Raw genomic sequence first — 20,540 nt, forward strand, 5'->3', positions numbered from 1 at the left:
GGGGGGGGAGAAATCAGCAAACAAAAAAAGCTTGCATTTAAAATTAGAGCTATGTGAATGAATATCTGAACATGATACTGCAGCAGATGAGAGCAGCTGAGCAGCTGTACACAAGGTACTTGAACACAAATGATGGTAAATGGACAGTGTTTAAGAATTGCTTGTAAGAAGGAGCTGCTACTCTTTCATACATGATTGCAAGCCATCAGGCAAAACTTAATTTACTGGAGTTGTTTTTGGTAATAATATATGGATTGCAGGCTTACTAGACAAATATACATTGTAAATGGAACATTAGAAACTTACAGATTAGAAGTCATTGTGGAAAAATGATGTGGTAGAAAATATATTGTACTTTTCAAGTACCTTCTTTAAGTGTGTTGATGGCTGTAGCCAGCTCCTGTTGACTCTTTTGTAACAATGAACATATATTATATTATCTTTTGTTTAAAGTATGATTAAAGGTAACCCTTTATTTTGGTTATCTAAATATTATCTGTTCTTTTGTGTAATAACTGTTATGAAATTTCATGGTTTTTGAAAGAGAAGATTGAATTTATTTTTTGCAGTATTTTCACAATTAAGTCACATGTGACTTTTCTAAATCAGTATTTTATTTTCAGCCAGTGATTCTCAATCCTTGACTTAGAGCAGCAGTATTGAGCAAGTCATAAGAGTGCATATGATCTGCTTTTGTCTATAAAATACTGTTTTTAACACTGATATGGAACAATTCAGTTGTGCAAGTGCATTTTTTTAATCAATCACTTAGCTGTCTGAAACAATTTGCAAATTTGCCATTCTGGCAGTTTTAAAAATTCATTAAAAAGCCTCCCTGCTATTCTTGCATAAAGAGTCAAATTTCATTTGACAATGAGAATATTTTAGGCAGTGTGATAACTGTGCACCTGGGAAGACAAAACTATTGCTATTATATCAGCTGGACTGTTGGGATAGCAGATGAAGAGCAGTGGTTTGAAACCTCTGTGAGGAGGATTAGAAATGATGTCCTGCCTTTTAAGTGGCGCTGTTTAATTGGCAGGTTTTGTCTTTTATCAGAGTGATAGAGAAAGGGCAGTCCTCAGTCCTGGATTGTGCTTTCTAAGACATTCTATCTAAATATGAACAATAATATTAAAATTGGTCTTTATCATTAGAACTTTTTTGAAAATCCATAATAATAGGGGATAAAGTTGAAATAAGTGGAACACAAAATATCTGTAAGCACTGTACACTTACTTCAATTCATTATACATAAGACAAGGTTTTGATCACTATGTATTCTATCAGTCTTTAGTGGCATTACATAACAAGTAATCCTCTAATTTATACATTGTACTTAGTTCAGGTAATTGTTCAAGGTTGTGCTAACTCTGTCCAGCATATATATATATAAAAGCTTATAGTTAAGGTGAGAATATTAACAGCTACTCGTTTTAAAATGTTATTTCGAAGACCTGCCTATTTCCAAATCCGGTTTGTTCAAACTGTGAAGAGTTGCTTTGGCAAATACATATCATTTGCTGTATTGGGCCCATGAGAAAGATGGTTTAACTTCCTTTTACAGAAGGAACTGACATGTCTGGATAGCTCAGAACTCATTCAAAAGCATATTCTGGAACAGCTAATTAGGATCTTGTGTTAGCCTTTTTCATTGCTTCCTTTTTAAAATTTCAGCATATACAAACATGCAAACATAAATGCAAACCACTGCAAATAGTAATCGTACATTACATTTAATGGGATGAACCAAATTAAAGGCATGGTAAGTTCAAGTATAAGCACTGCAAGTGTAATAAAAAATACAGTTATGTTTCATTCCTGTTTGTGTGGCACTTACGGCTGGATGTGAGGTCTGAGATGTTTTCTTCACTGTAGAAATCCTGGAAAAATGCAGTTTCTCTTGAATGGAACTATCCCATCTCATATAAAACTGCATTGGCATGTATTAACAAAATTTCTTGGAATGTTGTTTTTTTCTCTTCTCTGCAGCAAGTGCATTACTGCTGTTTGTTCGCTCTTAGTTCCATCTACCCGAGAATAAAGGAGTACTTTGTTTAATGAGTTGCATTTGACAAACACTCAGTAAGGGAAAGCAAAGAGATTATGCGGAAAAACACACGGAGGCCCTTAGTCCTAAATACATAATGATATCCAGGTTCTATGATGAAAACTGTGAACAGTGATTGAAAGGAGTAAACTCTTGAGAATCCAGAAACTCTGTAGTCTTATGGATTTGGGGAGGGGGATGAGGGGTGAGGGTAGAATTCATTTAAGTTTAACTGAGAGCCAAGGCCAGAAGGTTTTGTTGTTTGTCGATTGTTGGGGTTTTTTTCATCACAGATAATCTTATTAAGAGTTTAAATTTCCTAGCAAAGAACTATGCAATTTATTTTAATTTGTAATTGGAACAGCAGGACATTTCTATTCAACTACAGGTTTTGCTTATCTCTTCTTGATAGCCTTAGCCTTCTGTAGGTCATCCCATAACTTGTTACCTCTGTATGAGTCTGTATAAAAAGAGCGAAGGAATAAAGTTACTAATAAGGCTTATATGGTAACTGCAGCACATAAGAGAAGTGGCCTTAAGTTGGTGTGTGAAGTCAAGAAGTTAGGAGCAAAGTCTTGCTGATTGCAGCAGTGAGATACCCATAGGTTCTGTACCTGACTTTTGGGTTCCTGTGATCCTGTGTGTGAGCCTAGTGTGAATAGAGTTAAGTTATTACAAAGCTGTTCTTACACAGGAATTAGATTATTGCTATTAGTGCAGTGGCACGGTTATTTTCTGCTGGAAGTGAACCAAAATGAAACCCTCGCATCAGAACAAGATTGGTATGAGATACACTAACATTTGTCTGTAATAGATAAAATGTTGGTACTGAACACTTGGTTGGTGAAAGTGCTGGCTTAGAACTATCTTAGTAGGATCTCAAGCAGTCTGTTTTAATGAACCTGTAATATGTTCTGCTTAGGTTTCCGTTCCCTGTGAGTAAATTACAGCTTGAAAAAGGGTATGTGGGTTTGCTTTTGATACAAGTATCGCCTGTCATGAGACCTTTATTGTCAACAATTAATAAAATTGTCTCATTGAAGCTTATTCTGATTTAGAGTGTTGATTTCATCAGCAAGGCAGCAGACTTCTCTGAATTAAATTGTACTGTCATGTGTTCCTCCTACCCTACCAGAACATAAACCTTCATTGTACAGATACACTAAAGCAGCAAGGGGTGAATAATTGCTGTACTATTGACAGTTCAGGATATATCAGTTGAATAATTTTCATATTCATTATTTTGTAAGAATTGAGTGTTATTTTGTAAATATTTCTAGCATACTTGATGAGGTGAAAAAAAAGTGTTACTAATAAAATTATCAGCAAATTAACTTGTGTATTTTAAGTGCTCTTGTGTATTCTATTGGCTTTCATAATTCTACTCTCTATTTTATGTGTATTAAAAAGGTTAAGGAAAAATAGCATGTATAATATTAAAGGAGTGGCCAATTACAAGTGAAAAGCATTCTGCTGTATCTGTTGCTATAGTAACCAGGCAGCTTTCCTGGGGTCCAAAGAAAACAGCGTCTATAAAGGAACAAATGCTGAGAAGTGCTGTGTTTTGTTTCAGAAGCAGAAATTACTGCCCACTGGCCTTGAGACTGCAAATTGAGCTGTTTTTCTCTTAAACTGTACACTGCATCTCGATTGTATTCTTTTTCTCTTTTCCTTCAGAAATTTTTGTTAAAGATTCAGCTCCATCTCCCAAAGAGCCGTCATATCTCACTTACAAGCAGCTTTGCAAAATTGAGGCAACTAGGAGATCCGAAATGGTCTCTGGTGGTTTTCTTACCCCTAATTTTGTGGGGGAAATATCTTGTTCTATTTCTTGACAAAAATTTTGATAAACATATACATGTGTAAATAAGCCCTTAGTATTTCTGTATAAGGCGCTGATTGGTCATATGAAGTCTGTATTATTTGCCCTGTTCAAAAAGATAAACTTTTCTGACAGTCACTGTGAACACAAGTTTTCACTGCGTTCCTGTGGTCTTCCTGACAGGTAGCAGCAACGTGTGGCAAAGGTGGAAGCTATTCATACTTGAGAAATTCAGAAACTCCTTTGGAAAACACATTTATGGTGTTTCACTGCAGATTCCATATGTCAAGTTTTCTTTGTCATCCCATTTTTAAATAAGTTCTTGTGTCTTTACATTTAAGTAATTTAAATATTTTTTTTCTGCCTTATTCTTAACTCTAGCTTTCAGAAAGGTGGAAAAGACAAAAAACACTGTGTGTAACTTATACTTGAGATCAGCAGTGCTAATACTGGAACCTTGCTCTGGTTTTTTTTCATCAGCAGCATTAATCGGTATTTTCTTTCCTTTCTCTAGCCAGTATTTTTGTTCAGCTTCGTATGTTCTGTCTATGTGAAAAACTTATGTTGTTTGAATTTCATAATTTCTGTTTTAAGCAAATACAGAACCTCTGCTGTTGAAGCAGTTGTACTGGATAGATGTACTTGACAGCTGAGCTGTTCCCACTGAAAGTACAACATGGGTGGATGGCACCTATGTGCCAAAAGAATATGTCCGCATCAGAGGTTACTGCAATTTAATTGATTTTAAAGAAACCCACAAACTTAGAGCAGGTTTAGTTAAAACAGTAGGAAAAAACCTCTTTTTTTTGAAGTACTCTCTTGCTATGGGTTTTCTCAAACAATTGGTACACTGAGAGTGTGCTTAGAACAGAAGCTGTTCTTTGGCCTGAGTGTATCTTTTATTTCAGTCATAACTAGCACGTCTTCAATTTAACATCACATAGAATCTGTTCTATGACCTTTTAAAAAGATAGATGATTGTCCATTGCATTAGCAGACTTTTTTTAATAAGAGACTGAATATTTTTAACAGTCTGGCACTTAAAAATTTTATAGTCATTCAGTACCAGTAGGTGTACAAATTGTACAAATTTTCAGTGTGCTCCTCCATGAAATTTTTCATTTTTACTGTTGTTAATACCTAGTTTAGAAGATGAACTGCTTTGTTCAATGTTGTACAGAACTGGATTTTTAGCCCAGGCTGTATTTTTTAAACACAGAATTCTGAATTCAGGGCATTTCTGTATAATACAGTGTCTCTGTAATTGTGTGACATATTTTGTGGTTTTTATATATATATATATATATGTGTGTACACTGAAGGGAGGATATTATTTCATTCTCTTTTCAGACACAGGCAAAGTGACCGTTCTGTGAACCAAGCTGATTTTAGAACAATAAAAGAATAAAACAAGCTTGAAAAAAATCTTTGTAGAATAATTCAGATATAATTTTGGATGAACTGTGATACACAGTGTAAATACAAAGTTGTATGGTCACTTGAACTGAATGCAAACCTATTTCTACCTACCATTCCTTTAAAAAGACTAGAATTTTAAAATCTTAGTATGTTGAAAAGTAATTCCTTGGCTTACAGTTTAGAAAAGCCCTAGAGCAACAGAAAACATATAGGGAATGGGTTTGATTTCTAATTATAATACCAATTTTCTCCAGCTGCCCTTCAGCCTGTATATTGAATATTGTCTAATTTGTATATCACGTCAGAATTGTCTTGTGGAAGGATCTAAAGAAAGTGCTAATTACTTTACAGATTACATGGAAGTTGTTCTAGATGGAGGAGGTGCCATGGGGAAAAAAGCACTAAGTACTAATGGCATGTGAACTAATTGGAAATATGCAGATGACTAAGACTAAAATTCTGTAGGGCCTTGAAAGTTAAGCCAAATCTTTATATTCAGCTACGATGACATTAGTCACTGCACAGCTATGTTACCTGTTGCAATAACGTCTTCCTGTGTTCTGCCTGTTTCCTCATGTCTAGCCAGTTAACTTAGAAATAATGTATCATCTCAGGAATATATCTACTCAAATTTATCTTTCTTTTCCATGTAGGTGGATGTGGCTGTGGTACATTTCACGCCATTGGTGCAACCAAAGATACAGCAGCCGTTTGAGCTAGTAGAAAAAGTGGTTAAAAGTGTTTTTCAGTTTAGAAGAAAATACTGCTTCCGTGGAATTGGGTAAGGATCTTTAATGAAAAATTCTCAGATAATGGTTTTGTAAATGTGTCAGCTACTAAATCAGTTGAGAAACACTTGTAGCTATGCATTTGATTTTATTCGTCCCATTTTAAATTTGTCATCATAGTTCATCAGATCTTTCCATTTCAGAGTGGTTTCTGGAGATAAAAGTATGAGATGAATCTTTTTCCACTGTAATTATATAATAATTACTGTGCATTTTTGTTAGAGCAGTTGAAGTTGTTAAAATTGCTAGGGTAAATTGGTGATCTTTCCAACTGATTGTCTCAGAAACCAAAGAAAAAACCCAACTACAAAAACTACAGCATTTGTTAGTTGAGTTAAAAAATGAAGGTATCAAAATTCAGAACCAAAGATGGCAGTGTGAGGAGGGAGAACATCATCTGTGCGAAATTTTACTTATTTGGGGATAATGTCAAAAGGTCAAATTGTTGGGTTTGCACTTGCCCTTTTATGGAGTTCTTACTGACTCTTTAAAAATCCCCATGTCTTACTGAGGGAATTTACTAGGTTCTCTGATGCAAGAAACCTGCAGTCTGTTCACCAAGGATCCTGTTAAAACTCCAGCATAGCCACGTCTGACTTGGTACGGGAAAAACCCAGCATTCGGCGTTGTAGAACACGTGACAGAGCTGCTGTTAGGACTAGAGGCATGCTGCTGCAGCTTGGGCTAACTGAATGTTGCTGGGCATGATTTTGGCCCTGATGCAGTCTAGAATTAGCGTGGATGCTTTTTATGGAACTACAAGCCCTACACGTCACTTTTAAAGGTGAACATAGAATTTTGCCTCCAGACTGGTTTTTTTTTTTTTTTGCTTGAGGCAGTGAATCTATTCATGTCAGGGACGCAGACACTGGATCTAAAATGAGTACCGATTTGCCTGTGTTAAGGTTTGAGTATGCATTTGGAGGTGGTTAGAAAATGAGGTATCCAAACTCTAGATTGATTTGTATTTGATTTACAGGGTGGTGTTTTGTTGGGAGGTTTTTTTGTGGAAGAACTGTTTCTGTTGACAGTGTAAGCAGAAGGCATGTGCAATCAACATATCTACATTATGTAGAATATTTTTTCCAAAGTTAAAAAAAAACAAAACCAAAAACAAACCAAAACCAAAACACAAACCCCAAAGCCCACAACTGTTGTGTAATCTCAAATTGCTAATAACTGCTCTACATTCTTTTGAGGCAAGGAGGGGGAATCTGAACTTTTGGACATCACATATTCCCTAGCAGCTTATCATACTTTAGCTGTAGTGTGCAGCTAAGAAACGCAGTCCTCTTACTCTTTAGCTGACCTGAAAAAAATAGCAAATTTTGATGTATAATAAGGCTATTAAGTTCATTATAAGGTATCTGTCTCACATATACTGTACAAAAACAAGTTAATAGAATCAGTTTACATTTGCGTGTAAATTCTGGGATCTGAGACACATGGCATATAAGAATAAGCTAGTAAGTCCCTGAAGAAAAATATTGTAGTTTGAGTTGCTATTCATGGACATTTATAGGATGGTTCATAGTCTTTATATAAAGGGCAATTAAACATTTTTGGCTCCAGGTATGTGTCTCAACTACCCAATCAATGGAGAGAAAAACTTCAGGAGGGGTATAAAAATAAGGATGGATCCATTTTAACCTTGCTGACCTAGGTGCTGAACTAATGGGGACATTTTTGACCAAGGCCTGGAGTAGCACATGCTTTAACCCAGGTTGTTCCCAGAAGTTCCAGCTTTTCTTGTCACTTTAAACCCTTTCTTAACTTTGTATTCCATCTGTCCACTAAGACCAAACTCACTTACACAAAGCCTTCTGACTAGCTTATCCAGCCAACCTGCAAAACACAGCTGGGGTGTTACTGTATTAGATGCACAGTATTTTTAGGTCTTATGTATGTATGACAGAGGCAGATCATTTGAAAATTGAGACATGCACATCAACCATGTGCAAATTTTCATTGTAGATTGAGAACTACTGCTAATAAGAGCTAGTCCTTTCAATAGTTTGCACTTTGTGTGCATTTTTGTGAGACATTAGAAATCATTTGAACTAATACTATTCACTAAAATTTGGGGAACTTGCGAGAGAGAGGCGCTAATGTGTCTGGCTACAGAGTAAATGAACTGATATGACTGACTATGAACAGTGACAGAGCTGAAAACAAAATCTAGGGCTCCTAGCACATTCTCCAAGTTCTAAATACTAAAAAGCAAATGATAATTAAATACTCCTTTCCTCCTTCTTGTTTTTTTTTCTGGCATTGGAATTATGGTATTAATGACAAGTTGATAATACCTTTCCCATTGGAATGAAACAGCCTGAAAGTCAGTCATATGGTTTGGATCTGATCTGCTTTGCACAGTTTAATCTGTTGCTGCTCTCTAAATATGAGGCTAATTCTAAGGCAGCTATGTGACTGTATCCATACCCAAAGCTCTCTCTAACGTTAGCAAACATATATGCTTGTGTTTAATGTACAATGTATGTATATGCTTTCCTATGTTGTCATAATTTGCATTTGCAGAAAAAGGGCCCTTCTAGGTTTCCATTTGCTTACATAATGTGCTATATTAAGAATGCCAGAGCTAAAATAATGATATACTTAATGTAGGTTTACTATTAAGTAAATGCCCAAGAGGATCCTGTTACTCTTAAGGGAAACTGAATTCTTTGAATTTGTTTGTCTTCTCCCCACACCTTTTAGGACCTTGTTCCCTGAAAGTGGACGTTTGAAAAGAACAGAAGAGCTGATGATGACAGCAAATGTCGATCCAACTCTGCGTCCTTTTCAGCTCTCCATGTCACAGTTCAGAAGTCTGTGCGATACATACAGGAAAATGTGCGATGAAGACCCAAGCCTTTTTGTGTACAATTACAGAGAAGAACTAAAGCAAAAGAAGATGAGGCCTTTACTTAAAAGTACCAGTCAGCTTGAACAGACTGAAGAGGAAAATGAGCTGTAATTGCAGCAGACTGATTTTTTTTTTTTTTTTAATTAGTTTTAACTCCTTGATCTAGAGGTGTTGATTCAGTAAGAGGAGGCTTATATATTCCTGCATCTGTGCAGGTATGGAAGAACTACTTTTGAGAAAGTGGTGGAGAGAGAGGGCTTTCCCATTTTATTTATTCATTCCATTCAGCTGCAGACAAAAGCGAAAAGACAGTCAAAGTTACAAGGAGCCTACAGGTTCTTTTTAATTCGGGGGAATGGCTAGAACATATACCAAAAACAAGATATGTTGTGAGACATGTAATTAAGTTGGGATAGTTCTGAAATAAGAGTTTTGTATGAAAAAAAGTGAATTATTGAAACATAAGAAAAAATACTTTTCGTACTTCAGCATGTAAGATGGCATGTGGGTTTTTGTGCTCTTTTTATCCTGGAACATCCTACTGTTCAGAGTAATTTAAAAAACAAAAGCCAAAACTCTTGTATAAATATACTCAAGTGACTGGCTTAAAGGAGGATAAAGTGCACAGATTGCCTCAAGGTCTGCTAATACTCTTCTCATTTATGCAAAAGCAAAGAATTTGGGATTTAAAGCTCCAACTAGAGAAAAGCAGCATGATAAAAAGTAGAAACATGGTTAAGTACAATACTTATTTGTCCTTTACTGTACAGGCTGGTAGAGAAAATAAAAAATACAGTCAAATAAAAGATTACAGGCCAAGCTTTGTTTTTGTATATTTACACATATGTATAAAGTATAAACAGCATCTTGAAACTTACAAAAATGAAATTTCTGCACTATTGTGCACTAAAACACATTAAAATAACTTAATTCTGCTTTAAATAAAGCAAAAATGAAAACCAAAGAAATAAAATGCCCAAGGTATTGAAAAATTCATTTTGCAATGCTACTTTCCATTGTAATCCCCTCTGCCACTCACTAGCACCTTTTCCATGTCACTTAAAATACTAATGAGGCCATCCTTCCCTTCCCCTCCCCAAGAACACTACATCATCTTAATAACTGCTTGAATGGGATTGAACTAATTTACAGACCTTGGCCAACTTAATCTATTTTTGATCCACAATAAATTAAAATAACTTAACAATCCTTTACAGCTGTTTTTGTGGAAAAAAATGTATTAGTGCACAAAATCGGGTAGTAGTTTTCCTGCAGCCTCCATGAATGTACTAGTTTTAAAGCAAAATAAGTTTGTTGAATTTTATGTGGACTTCAAATGAATATTTTAAATATAGTGCTTACAAAGCTAGGATTTCCCATGCCTTTCCACAGCTTCATAAAAGCAGTCCTCATTAACTACAGATGTCAAACTCTGGACGCTAAATTCTCTCTCTAAAATAGAGTTCAGATCTAGGTTTGCAGCATCAGAGTGACTGTCAAGGGACTGGTGATGTTCTTGCATTGCCATTAAAGTTCCTCTGTTACGCTTTGTACTGTTTACTTTTCTCTTCACTGGGCAGAAATGGCCACGCACCAGCTTTGGATGCTCTCCTGTCTCGAAGCCATCTCCTTCCTCGTTTTCAGCAGCCCGATCCCGTTCAGAGTCAGTACTCGGTTCCTCTGAAATCTTCAGCCGTTGGAACTGTATTTCAATGTCTTTCGTAGGGCTGCCCTTCTTTAGGCTCCGATAGTCATCTTCATCATCATCATCACTGAGAATATCAGATTCTTTGACAAGAACATTAGAAAAGTCAGATGCGCAGCTCTGTACATGTTTATCGGGAGATGAATTTTTGGGCTCCTGTATGCTGTCAGTGGTGTGGCAGCTGCTGCTCTGAGTACTGCTGCTCAGACTGCATTCATCAGAGTCCTGGAAGGTGCCTTTCCCTGGGTCACCATTCCACTCGCTACTGGATGAATTCTTCAGTACCTTCAAGGACCTTGTGGAAGCTGTGCAGAGGAAAAAAGGTGGTTTTATTTTTTCAGTAAAACATCAGCTGGTTATACTGTCTGTCTCAATAGCCCACTTACTTATAATTACAGTGTACATAGTCTCATTTGATAATCATCCCAGGTCAGATGTATCAGCATTCTGATACCAACAGTGCAATCCCATGTCAAGAGTTTTCATTCCACCAACCCCAGGGCTATATGCTTGCCTTCATGTGTAATATATACAAAATCCTCCAAAAATTGTAGTAATGATTTACACACATCCACAGGAAAGCAAGGCTGATTCAGGCATCTCAAACACTGGAGGGCCAGGTTGTAGGGGGGAGTTGAACTGTCCCAGTTCCTGTGATGTTAAGGGGATTTTACAGACAACTGATCAGATAGAGAATTTGAAATACTAGTAGCTACTCATTTAACTAAAATGTCTGAAGCCTGTACTTAATTAGGGTATCTGCTGGGATGCAGCTTTAGTGCACTGAAAGCAGCAAGACCCCTGCCTTTTGCCAGCTGTTTTAGCTTTAAATGTTATTAGGGCTGAGTTACTAAAGGGAACCCAGAGGAAAGAGTACAAACGCTGCGTGCCAAAGGGAGTCTGCTTCTTTCCAGCAAAATTAATTTGGGCCTTACTAAGTCTTCCCTTAAGAGAGCTAATGACACATCACTGGCAGGGAGGGGATGGCAAGCTTGCTTATCTTTTCTAGCCCCTGTCATGTATTTAGTTGTGGAGAAACTCTACCACCTTCCTGAAAAAAATGGGATTTGTGGGTCTGGCACATGACACGCTACAGTCATGGTAATTGCAAACCTTCTGCCAGTGCTGGAGTCCAGACTCCATTTTTCACTTTGAGAATCTGTTTCTTACCCAATTTGGCTGTTGCAGGTACACGGTTCTTGAGGGGGACAAAGCGATCTTTACATGTTTTCTCCAGCGGTAGCTCACATTTTATGTGACGTCTGAAATTCTCCCGCAAAATAGAACGGATCACCTTCACGATGTTAGTCTTGTTCTCACAGTCACTGCAAGTTTAAGAAAACAGATAACCTAATTTTCCCCACTGAAGAAAGACACTATTGGGATAAAATCTGCCCGCCTCCTTTCTGCTGATTTGCTTTAATGCAGTGGGTTTTTTTCAGTAGCTTGCTTTAGTAGTGGTTTTGCAGCTAACATCTTTATGTCTTGTTAGGCATTTCACATGCTCTGTGTTTTGAGATCTTGGTTACTTCCCCTTAGGAAAACAACCTGAAAGGTAACTTCTGTACCAAGGGATCACCCCTTAAGTGGTCTTTATCACAAAGTAATTTCTGCTAACCAGCTGAGACTCTGATAAAATCAGTTACTTTAACCATATAGTATAGAAACTTATGATCATATGTCTATGCAGATTTCTGATGTTGGATCACTGTGCCAAATTCACTCCGGTTTCAAATTGTTATACTTTATGCAGTTAAACACTGGCATAGTGCCTGGATTCAAAGAGTGAGACCGCATTAGAAGTGCTGATGCAAAGGTCACGCAGGGGAAAATCTTTTATTTTTTTTAATTCTATTAGTGTGATTTGTCAAATACAACCTCCATGTAAAGCTTACCTGCTGCATAACTGAAAAATTGTTTCTGGCCTGCCTTCTAGTTCTGACTTTGTGTGAATCAGTTCCCAGATACAGCTGTTTTCTGTTCCTGTGCATGGAAGGAAACTTCATTTTTGTATACACTTCACAAAACCTTTGGCATTAGAAAGACCAGTGAAGAGCTCCTCCGCTCCTGAAGGCAGTGTTAACATAGCCACGGGTGGGTCCACAGAAGATCTCACCCAAGACAGAACTCAAAGGAAAGTCCCCTGAACAATCCTGTTGCAGCAGCCTAGTGCTGCCTTTGCTAACTTCTCTCTTGGAGAGTTCCTTTCCCCCATTCTTATTGCTTCTCACTGCCTTCCAGCCTTAAAAGGCGTTCTCCCAGGTGCACAAAGCATTTATTTGCTCTGGACACCTAGCGACACTTTACAGAAGATACAGAACTGGATAGGATCATAAAGATCAACTCAAAGGGAAAATAAAAACACAGCCCTCTACTACCACAAATTACACAGTCAACTTTCCCACATTTGGAAAAACACAAGGGTCAGCACACACACAGCATAAGGGCATCACCAGGATGTCAACCATGGTAAATCACCTTCCTGTTCATGGTATCTTTTCACTGGGGATTTCCATTCTGTCATGCCTTCACATCATCTTGTATCTTCCTGAACTCATGGAATAAGCCAACATACCAAACAAAGTCTGTTAATATCTCAAGCCTGTACTCCTTCCTGAGTGTAGAGACAACAGTAGATACTATTTTCTCCACACCTGCCTGTTTCCATAGGCTCCACAAAGACATGTCGAAGAAGCAGTATTACAAAATCCCAGAAAAAGCATTCAATCCTAAAGTATTCAGTGCAAGGAAATTACCTGCTGTGTTCCCCAGTCGAACTTGAAGAGCAGATAAAGGAATCAGCCAACGAAATTTAAACGGATCCAAGTCACCATAATTATGTGCAGCACGAACATTAGTAGGCTGCAAAAAGAAAAACAACAAGGATATTTCTAAGAAGTAAAAGTAAAAAACGTTGGGTTTTTTTGTGTTACTCTTAAAAGACCTGCCTCTGAAGAGAAACTAAGTTCATTAGACTTTTTCCTTCAGTACCCTACTATGTGCTTGTAAACGTAATTGAAATGGTGATAGACACAACCTTTGGAATTTCAACTTTGAAAGCACTTGTTTTTAATGGATAAAAATAATACTTTGCATATAAGTACTACTAGGGAACAAGTTTCCCATGAAGGAACCTGCAGACTGCTGATTAGCAGAATACATTAATCATGTAGCTGCTGCTGCTACTTTTAGTGCCCCTCCATCTGTTACGATAAGCAAGCATGGTGCAGTACTTCACCACTGGTACTCAGGATATACAACTTGCTACTTGACTTCAGCATTCCAGTTTTGTAAATGGGGACAGAGGAGGTTATGTTTATAATGCCCCTTTTCCTTTCCTTCCAGGGTGACCAAGGGTCTATAAACACAGGTCTTTAACCTACACACTACATTAAGGTAGGCCATCGTAAATGCCATCTGGAAAAATTAATGATTCTTACATAGCAATGTTTCATATTCCACCTGATGGAACTAACATGGGGCTCACATAGAGAAGATGGTGCTGCTTACTAAGTAACAAAAAAAAAAAATTTATTGCTACACAGATACTGAGCACTTGTTTTAGCTGTGACAGCTAGGATTCCAGCCTAGCGAGGGAAGGTGGCATTTCACCACAGTCACTCCCCCTTCAACACCGGTACTGTCCATCTCGCACTGCAGTAGGATCCTGTGCATGAACACCCACCACGTCCACTGATACCAGACTTACCATTTTCTTTTTCAGTTTGTAGTTCTCCTTATACACCAGTATTACAGCCCTCTTAAAAACTAAAAAAGAAAGAAAATAAAAAGGAAAACTGTTAATTAAGGTGTACTATTCAATGAAAATATTATCTTGGAGAAGCTGATTATTGTCGTCATGTGAATGTGAAGGATGAGATAAGCAAACTGATTGAAAAGCACATGCCCTGTATTAAGATGACAACTGGGGTTTTCATCCTATTCTTTTTCATGCAATGGCACTATTTTTTCCTCAGATTTTGTTCTGAACATTTAGGATTAAGCCATTCTACACATTTATTCTGAAACTAGCAATAACCTGCTCCTTTAAGTCTTCACATAAACAAATACAGCAGACATAGGTTAGATGTAAAGGTTCAGATTTTCTTTTTGTAATCAGTGGACATTTTCAAGTGCAGTGAAGGGCCTATAGCAAGAGAGTGCTGTGAAAAAGGACGCAAAGTCTGTTCTTCCTGCAGTTCAGCACTTGTTTAGTTGGAAGGTTGAACATCTCGATTCCTACTTTTCCATCTGCTGGAATTCTCTTGCTTCCACAACATCCAACTGGAGTGGCTCACTAACATTATCTAATCTTTCAGCCTCCAGGGAGGCAGAGACATGTTCTCTCTCATCTGTAAGGAAGAACAGAAACACGGGGGCCTTGAAGCTGCAGGTGAACTAAGGGATGACTCTGCAGAGCAGTCCTGGATCCCAGATTGGACTCTAGGGCAGTATAGCTCTATCCCAGCTCATGCATCCATGTTTCCTTCCAGTGGAAGAGGAGAAAGGTATGCAGTTGAGTCTCATCCCCATGTGAAACCAGGACATGGCCATAGTGAGTACAGCATTAACCCCAGAGCTTGGCAGTTTCCTTCAGTTCCACATATTGGGTGCATTTTCTAAGCTACCCGCATAGGGTTCGAAGTGAAAATAAAATTCGGTTTCCCAAGTGGCAGACGAGCAGTCTAAGCTAAGCATCAGGCAAGAGTCCTTTCATTCACGCATGTCCTGCTGGGAAGCGTCTGGCATACGCAGATCGGAGAAGCTCATCCAAGGAACCTGGCAGGTAGTTCCTGTTTGTTCTTCTGTTGGAAGCATCCCTTCCCCTAACCTGTCATGCTTCCCAGGGAAGGAGTGCACGACAGCCCTGAGAAAGAGAAACTTGTCTCTCATCAACCTGGAGTTGTTCTGTAGGTGTTTATCCAATGACATTTTAAAGAAATATTTTTTAAAGAAATGGACAAAGCGCCTAAGATGTTTCACTGGAAGATTTCATTACTTAGCTAATTACGAAATTATTAATGTATATATACTATTAAATAAAACTCTTGCTTGTATGCTCTCACTTCCACATCCATTTTTCAGGTTAAAATAATCTGGATGGGGATTTTGATGCAGTAGCTGTAAAACAGAATTTAGCCTGAATTCACAAGAGTAGACTAAATCACGATTTTCCTACTAGCCTCCTTTGAAAGCTTGGTTTAGCAGATTGTTCTAAAGAGAATATCGCCTCTTGAAAATCACTGATTCCCATAGTTTACATACAGGCAGGAGAGCAGCTGAGGTTGGCTCACTGAGCAAACAGCAACAGCAAACAAACAAATGGAAACTTTCCTCATATTAGGAAATACAGCTATGTGTTTTTTCAGATGTAAGTCTACCCTAGATATCACATGGCTACAGGGAAAGGAGATGGTGGGTTTCATCTTGTGAGAAGATTTAATGTGGCATTCTTCAGATCTGAAAGACCAGAGAGTCATTAAGGAAGACACTTACCAAACACTGTAAGTTCAAGGTCTTTTCTTGCTTTGCCCAGTGATGGGAAAGGATTCAGCCAGGAAACTGTAGAGTGCATCAGAAGTTCTCCCATTGAGAGCTCTGTCACCTGTATTAAATTATAACAGTAGATAATATAAATATACGCATCAGTGCTGCGATCCACATATGTAAAATGTTAATGAGTACACATCAATAACTTTAAGGATCTATGTTTTCTGTATTTACTCTATGTACAGAGAGAAAGGCAGAGGGATCTGCACTATGGCAGGAGAAGTGTGAGTAATCTCCTTTTTAAAATAGGTAACAACTATAAAAAGTAATAGCCCCTAAGTTATGGAAGCTGGATAGAAGTTCTTGCTATTAATAACTTAGAAGAATATTAAGCTGATCTGATGATCTGTCACTTACATATAGCCAATTGTGAACTGGCTGATTTATTAGCTGTATCTTTAATTTCTATAGAATAATTAGTATTAATGACACTGGCAGAATTAATGGAGGTCTTGTACTCTGAGGCTGCTTTCTTCTGTGGGACACAACGTAACACTGTGATGAATCTCCCAGGCTGTCAAGTTTTCTTTCCCCATAAATGATGGGAAACCAGGTAGCCAACAGGGGTGATCTGGCTTTTACTAGGAGGCATTTCTCATATCTGATCTTCACCTTTATGGATTCGATCTGCTTAGTAGTCGGTTGATGTAAATAGCTAAGTTGAGACCTGGCTGCCCCAGTTCTGGGAGATGTGTGCACACAGTCAGTTTAAGTAATGGGGTTTGTTCTGACAAATACCCATGGATGCCTCAGCGCCGTAAGTGTAGAGAATGAGAATAGCAGACCTTAATGTGAAATCCCTCAAATTGCCATTTTCATTTATACGGGTGAAAAAATATCTTAAGAACTCTAAGCATAAAATCTGAATGCCTTGGGGCATGGATAATCTCTGCAACACTTGAGACGAGGAGGATTTTTCCTACTGAGAATTATGTCTACTCCTGCTTGCAATTCCTGTCAGTCCAGAAAGCGGCTCTGGCAGCTGTCTGAAAATTTTACCGTAACCTACTGACAAAAAGAAACTTGACAGGCAGATGTGAAATGGAAGTCAAAATATTAAAGGAGAAAGGAGGAATGCCAGCACAAGTAAGTTCCCCCAATTACCTCAGGAAGAGAGAAAACACCTAATGGCAAGCAGGATAATGCTTCAGGAGTGAATAAAACATATTGTTCTTTCTCTTACCTCCTTCTCTGTTCCACTTTGGTCTGCAACCAGTTGGTCAAATACAGTGCCATAATCTTCATATATCTTCTGCATCTCATTGATGTGACTTGCTACTTTTTCCATTGCCTTCAGCGCTTCTATAAGGTTTAAAAATTTCATAGACAGCTATGTAATTCAACTGTATCTTCTAAAGATGACATTTTTTTATTGAATTCCACTTGAGGCAGGCAAAATGATGCATGTTCAAGGTTTGGTAAATAGAATTCTAGCTTCATATCAGTGCTTTCTCATAGCAATAGTAGAGGTATGCTTCCTGATCAGAGTAAGTGAAAAATGCTCGTCTAGTGTCTTAAGTGCCTGAAAAAGCTGCAATAAGCATTCCAGTGATGACCCCCCAAATATATGAATGTTCCTATCAACAGGACAGTAAACTCAGTTAGGTTTTACATCTTGTATATATAGGGCCACTAGGATCTCTACAGTAATCTACACCCCTACTAAGGCAAGTCATCTGAGGAGCTTTAATAGAAACAAATTGCATTTGGCTCACCACAGAACAGACAAAGAAAGACGGTGCTAGGTTGTAAAAGTTCCTCATGGATTGTATCCATGAAATTAAGTGCTGGTGGCCAGGTTTTGTTTACATTTTGTTTTCTAGGCAAGAATGACACTAGATTTCATTAGACTTTTGTGTTAATTCAGAAAGGAGTTGGAGAAGGGCACTTAGCTTCCCCAGTCCTGCCAGCTCTTAACATGCAGCCTTTTAGCAGTTTGGCATCCATCCTGACCTGCAAGTAAGTCACCCCCAGCCTGGTTGTAAGAGCAAGGGAACAGTATTAAGTCAGTAACAGCCTCATGACTTTTTGCTGACAGTGTATTTTGCCTGAATCTATTTTGTTAAACTGACAATCAATCCATAAAATAAATCTCTAGACTTTTATCCACCAGGTGCTGACAGACCTGAACTGGCATTTGCCAGGGTGAAGTCCCAAGCATGAGAGCCTAGAAAAGCAATCAACTCTAATATATATTAGACAGACAAGTCTTTCTACGTGGGAAGACTGCAAAGCATTGACAGAGATCTCTTATATGCAAGCAAGAGTCACAGCCAAACCTCAAACAGCTAAAATTTCTTTCTGTGCCATTGTTAAACTTTGACACATGTAAGAACTGAGTAATAACCACAAGATGGAGCTTTGGTCAGTGTCTCCCAAGTGGGAAAAAACACTATGACCCAATATGCTCCTGTGCAAGAATTGAGGAGAAAGACCCCCGTCCTATTTGTCATGGCAAATTCTCAGCATATCTACTTCTCCGTGGGACTTGGACATACCAGGTAGGACTTCTTGCTAAAAGCATGAAAAAGCTACTTACTGTTTTTAAGGAGAGGGAGGAAATTCCCTCTAGGTTTTCATGAATTCTGTGACATCTACCAGAATGGCTACCTGCATCTTCAGCAAGGGCTGGAAATAAAACTTAACTCATATTAATTCCTGTAGAAGAACGGACGAAGTTACCTGTCAAATGATAGTGCTCCTCACTCTCATTATCTGTCAGAGACACCAGCTCTTTTAAAAGCAGAGGATATTTCAGCACTCTCTGAACAGGCTTTATGAGATATGACTCCAGTGTAGACGAGTGTTGCTTTGTGGGATTTCGAGCATCCAGAAAGGCCTTAAAGGCACTATCTGTTTTGGCTAGATGTAAATAAAAGAGTTGGTCAGTTGGACATGGAAGTCATAGAAGTTACAATAACTTGAAAGCACAGAGCTGCAACTTGTAACCAGCACCAAAAGCCTCACCCTTTTCAATAGACGGTTTAAAAAGTAGTTTACACTATGCATTTCATAATTATTTCCTGCATTAAATAACATACGTAAGGGCTAATAGAGCAATCATATCAAGGCGACATTATTCCTCAATGTAATTTTTCCACTGCGCTGTGGGCTGCTTCTGCATCAAATTAATAAAGCGATGGCAGAGGAATTAATTCCTTACTTATTCTGCCATTTGTTGCTTCTTTTTCAAGTACGAAACAGATCTGCAGATGGCACAAACTTGTGGAAGATGCTTTTGTAGCTATTCAGGCTACTGCCTGGATATTACAAAAGGAATCTAACCCCTTCAGTTCTTGCCCTTGCTTTGTACTAGTATTCTCTGCAAGTCTATGGGATTTCTTACGGCAGTTTAAATACATGCAAATGAATTACAATAATGAAGACAATAAATTACCTCTCTCGAGAACTTTCTGAACTTTGATATGGTTTGCACAGAAGCCACTGTACAGTTTAAAGTGGTCAGCATAATACAGAAAGGAGCCTCCAAGGGAAAACAGCAATTTCTGAAATCAACACAATCAAAATATTAATTCATTACTAGAATCCTAAATAAATGTTCAGGCACATAACACAGAGGCTCGATGGTGTGATTATTTGCTATCTTTCTATACATATCCTGTAATTTTTATATATATAAAATCATGAATATATTTCTCTGGGCGTAGGGTTCAGCCTATTTAGGCTAAGCCTGCAATTTTCTCCATTCTCCCTGAGCAGATAACACCACTGCAGACACTGTCTTACTGTGTCTTTCAGGCAGCACAGGAACAGAAACCAACAGACACGTAACAGGGTATCTTGTGCTGGGAAAAAACATGAGCAACACGAAGCATGGCGCAAAAGTGCCGAAGCCAGAAGGGACAGTGTAAAACAAATACAGAGGATTGCTTTCCAACCGTTTTCCTCCTTTCCTGCAGGTGGTAATTACAGGGCACCTCTGATGCTCTTGGATGAAGGGGATGTTGGGAAGATGTGGGAGGGACTGAATCACGAGGGAGATGTTTTTAGAAAAATGCTTCCCAAAGCAAAGATAAGAAAGAGCAGCAGTGAAGTAGGAGGGGGAGGAGGAGGAGAAGGAGGAGGAAAAGAGCAGCCCTCTCCCCTCTTTTTAATCAATGTTTGCACCACAAAAGGCAGCAAGTGCCCGGGAGACCTGCCAGCAGTTTCGCCTGGTCCTGTGACAGTGACTCCACCTGTGGGGAACCCACTTCTTACAGCTAGGGCAGGTACTGAGTGGTGCCACCGCGAGCGAGACAGCACAGCGAGGGCACAGCCTACAGCCATTTACACTTTTTAGGCCCTCTTCTTGGACCTCACAGCATGAACAACTCATTCGGCAT

At 38.4% G+C, this 20,540-nt stretch overlaps 3 protein-coding genes across 7 annotated transcripts in view; 1 reads left to right on the plus strand and 2 right to left on the minus strand.

Moving 5' to 3' along the window:
- The window catches only part of CLDN20 (claudin 20), a 1,430-nt gene extending 1,295 nt beyond the window's left edge, over positions 1-135 (minus strand). Inside the window, exon 1 of the mRNA XM_010581866.1 lies at positions 1-135. This exon is cut by the window's left edge and continues 1,295 nt beyond it. The gene's annotated coding sequence lies outside the window, so the exon portion shown is untranslated.
- The window catches only part of TFB1M (transcription factor B1, mitochondrial), a 26,979-nt gene extending 17,502 nt beyond the window's left edge, over positions 1-9,477 (plus strand). For all 3 annotated transcript variants that reach the window (XM_010581868.1, XM_010581867.1, XM_010581869.1), the window contains exons 7-8: positions 5,945-6,072; positions 8,795-9,477. In XM_010581868.1, the coding sequence (XP_010580170.1) occupies positions 5,945-6,072; positions 8,795-9,053 (387 nt within the window). In that variant the 3' untranslated portion in view covers positions 9,054-9,477. The remainder of the gene's footprint in view (positions 1-5,944; positions 6,073-8,794) is intronic.
- A 104-nt stretch (positions 9,478-9,581) lies between these two features.
- Positions 9,582-20,540, minus strand: part of TIAM2 (T-cell lymphoma invasion and metastasis 2) — a 174,263-nt gene continuing 163,304 nt past the window's right edge. For all 3 annotated transcript variants that reach the window (XM_010581864.1, XM_010581863.1, XM_010581865.1), the window contains 9 exons: positions 19,595-19,703; positions 18,880-19,059; positions 17,381-17,499; positions 16,144-16,252; positions 14,357-14,415; positions 13,404-13,509; positions 12,543-12,630; positions 11,818-11,972; positions 9,582-10,952 (listed from right to left, as the gene is read on the minus strand). In XM_010581864.1, coding sequence (XP_010580166.1) covers positions 10,309-10,952; positions 11,818-11,972; positions 12,543-12,630; positions 13,404-13,509; positions 14,357-14,415; positions 16,144-16,252; positions 17,381-17,499; positions 18,880-19,059; positions 19,595-19,703 — 1,569 coding nt within the window. In that variant the 3' untranslated portion in view covers positions 9,582-10,308. The remainder of the gene's footprint in view (positions 10,953-11,817; positions 11,973-12,542; positions 12,631-13,403; positions 13,510-14,356; positions 14,416-16,143; positions 16,253-17,380; positions 17,500-18,879; positions 19,060-19,594; positions 19,704-20,540) is intronic.

The sequence above is a fragment of the Haliaeetus leucocephalus genome, unplaced genomic scaffold, assembly GCF_000737465.1.
Source record: "Haliaeetus leucocephalus isolate CR32 unplaced genomic scaffold, Haliaeetus_leucocephalus-4.0 Scaffold819, whole genome shotgun sequence".
Lineage (NCBI taxonomy): Eukaryota > Metazoa > Chordata > Aves > Accipitriformes > Accipitridae > Haliaeetus > Haliaeetus leucocephalus.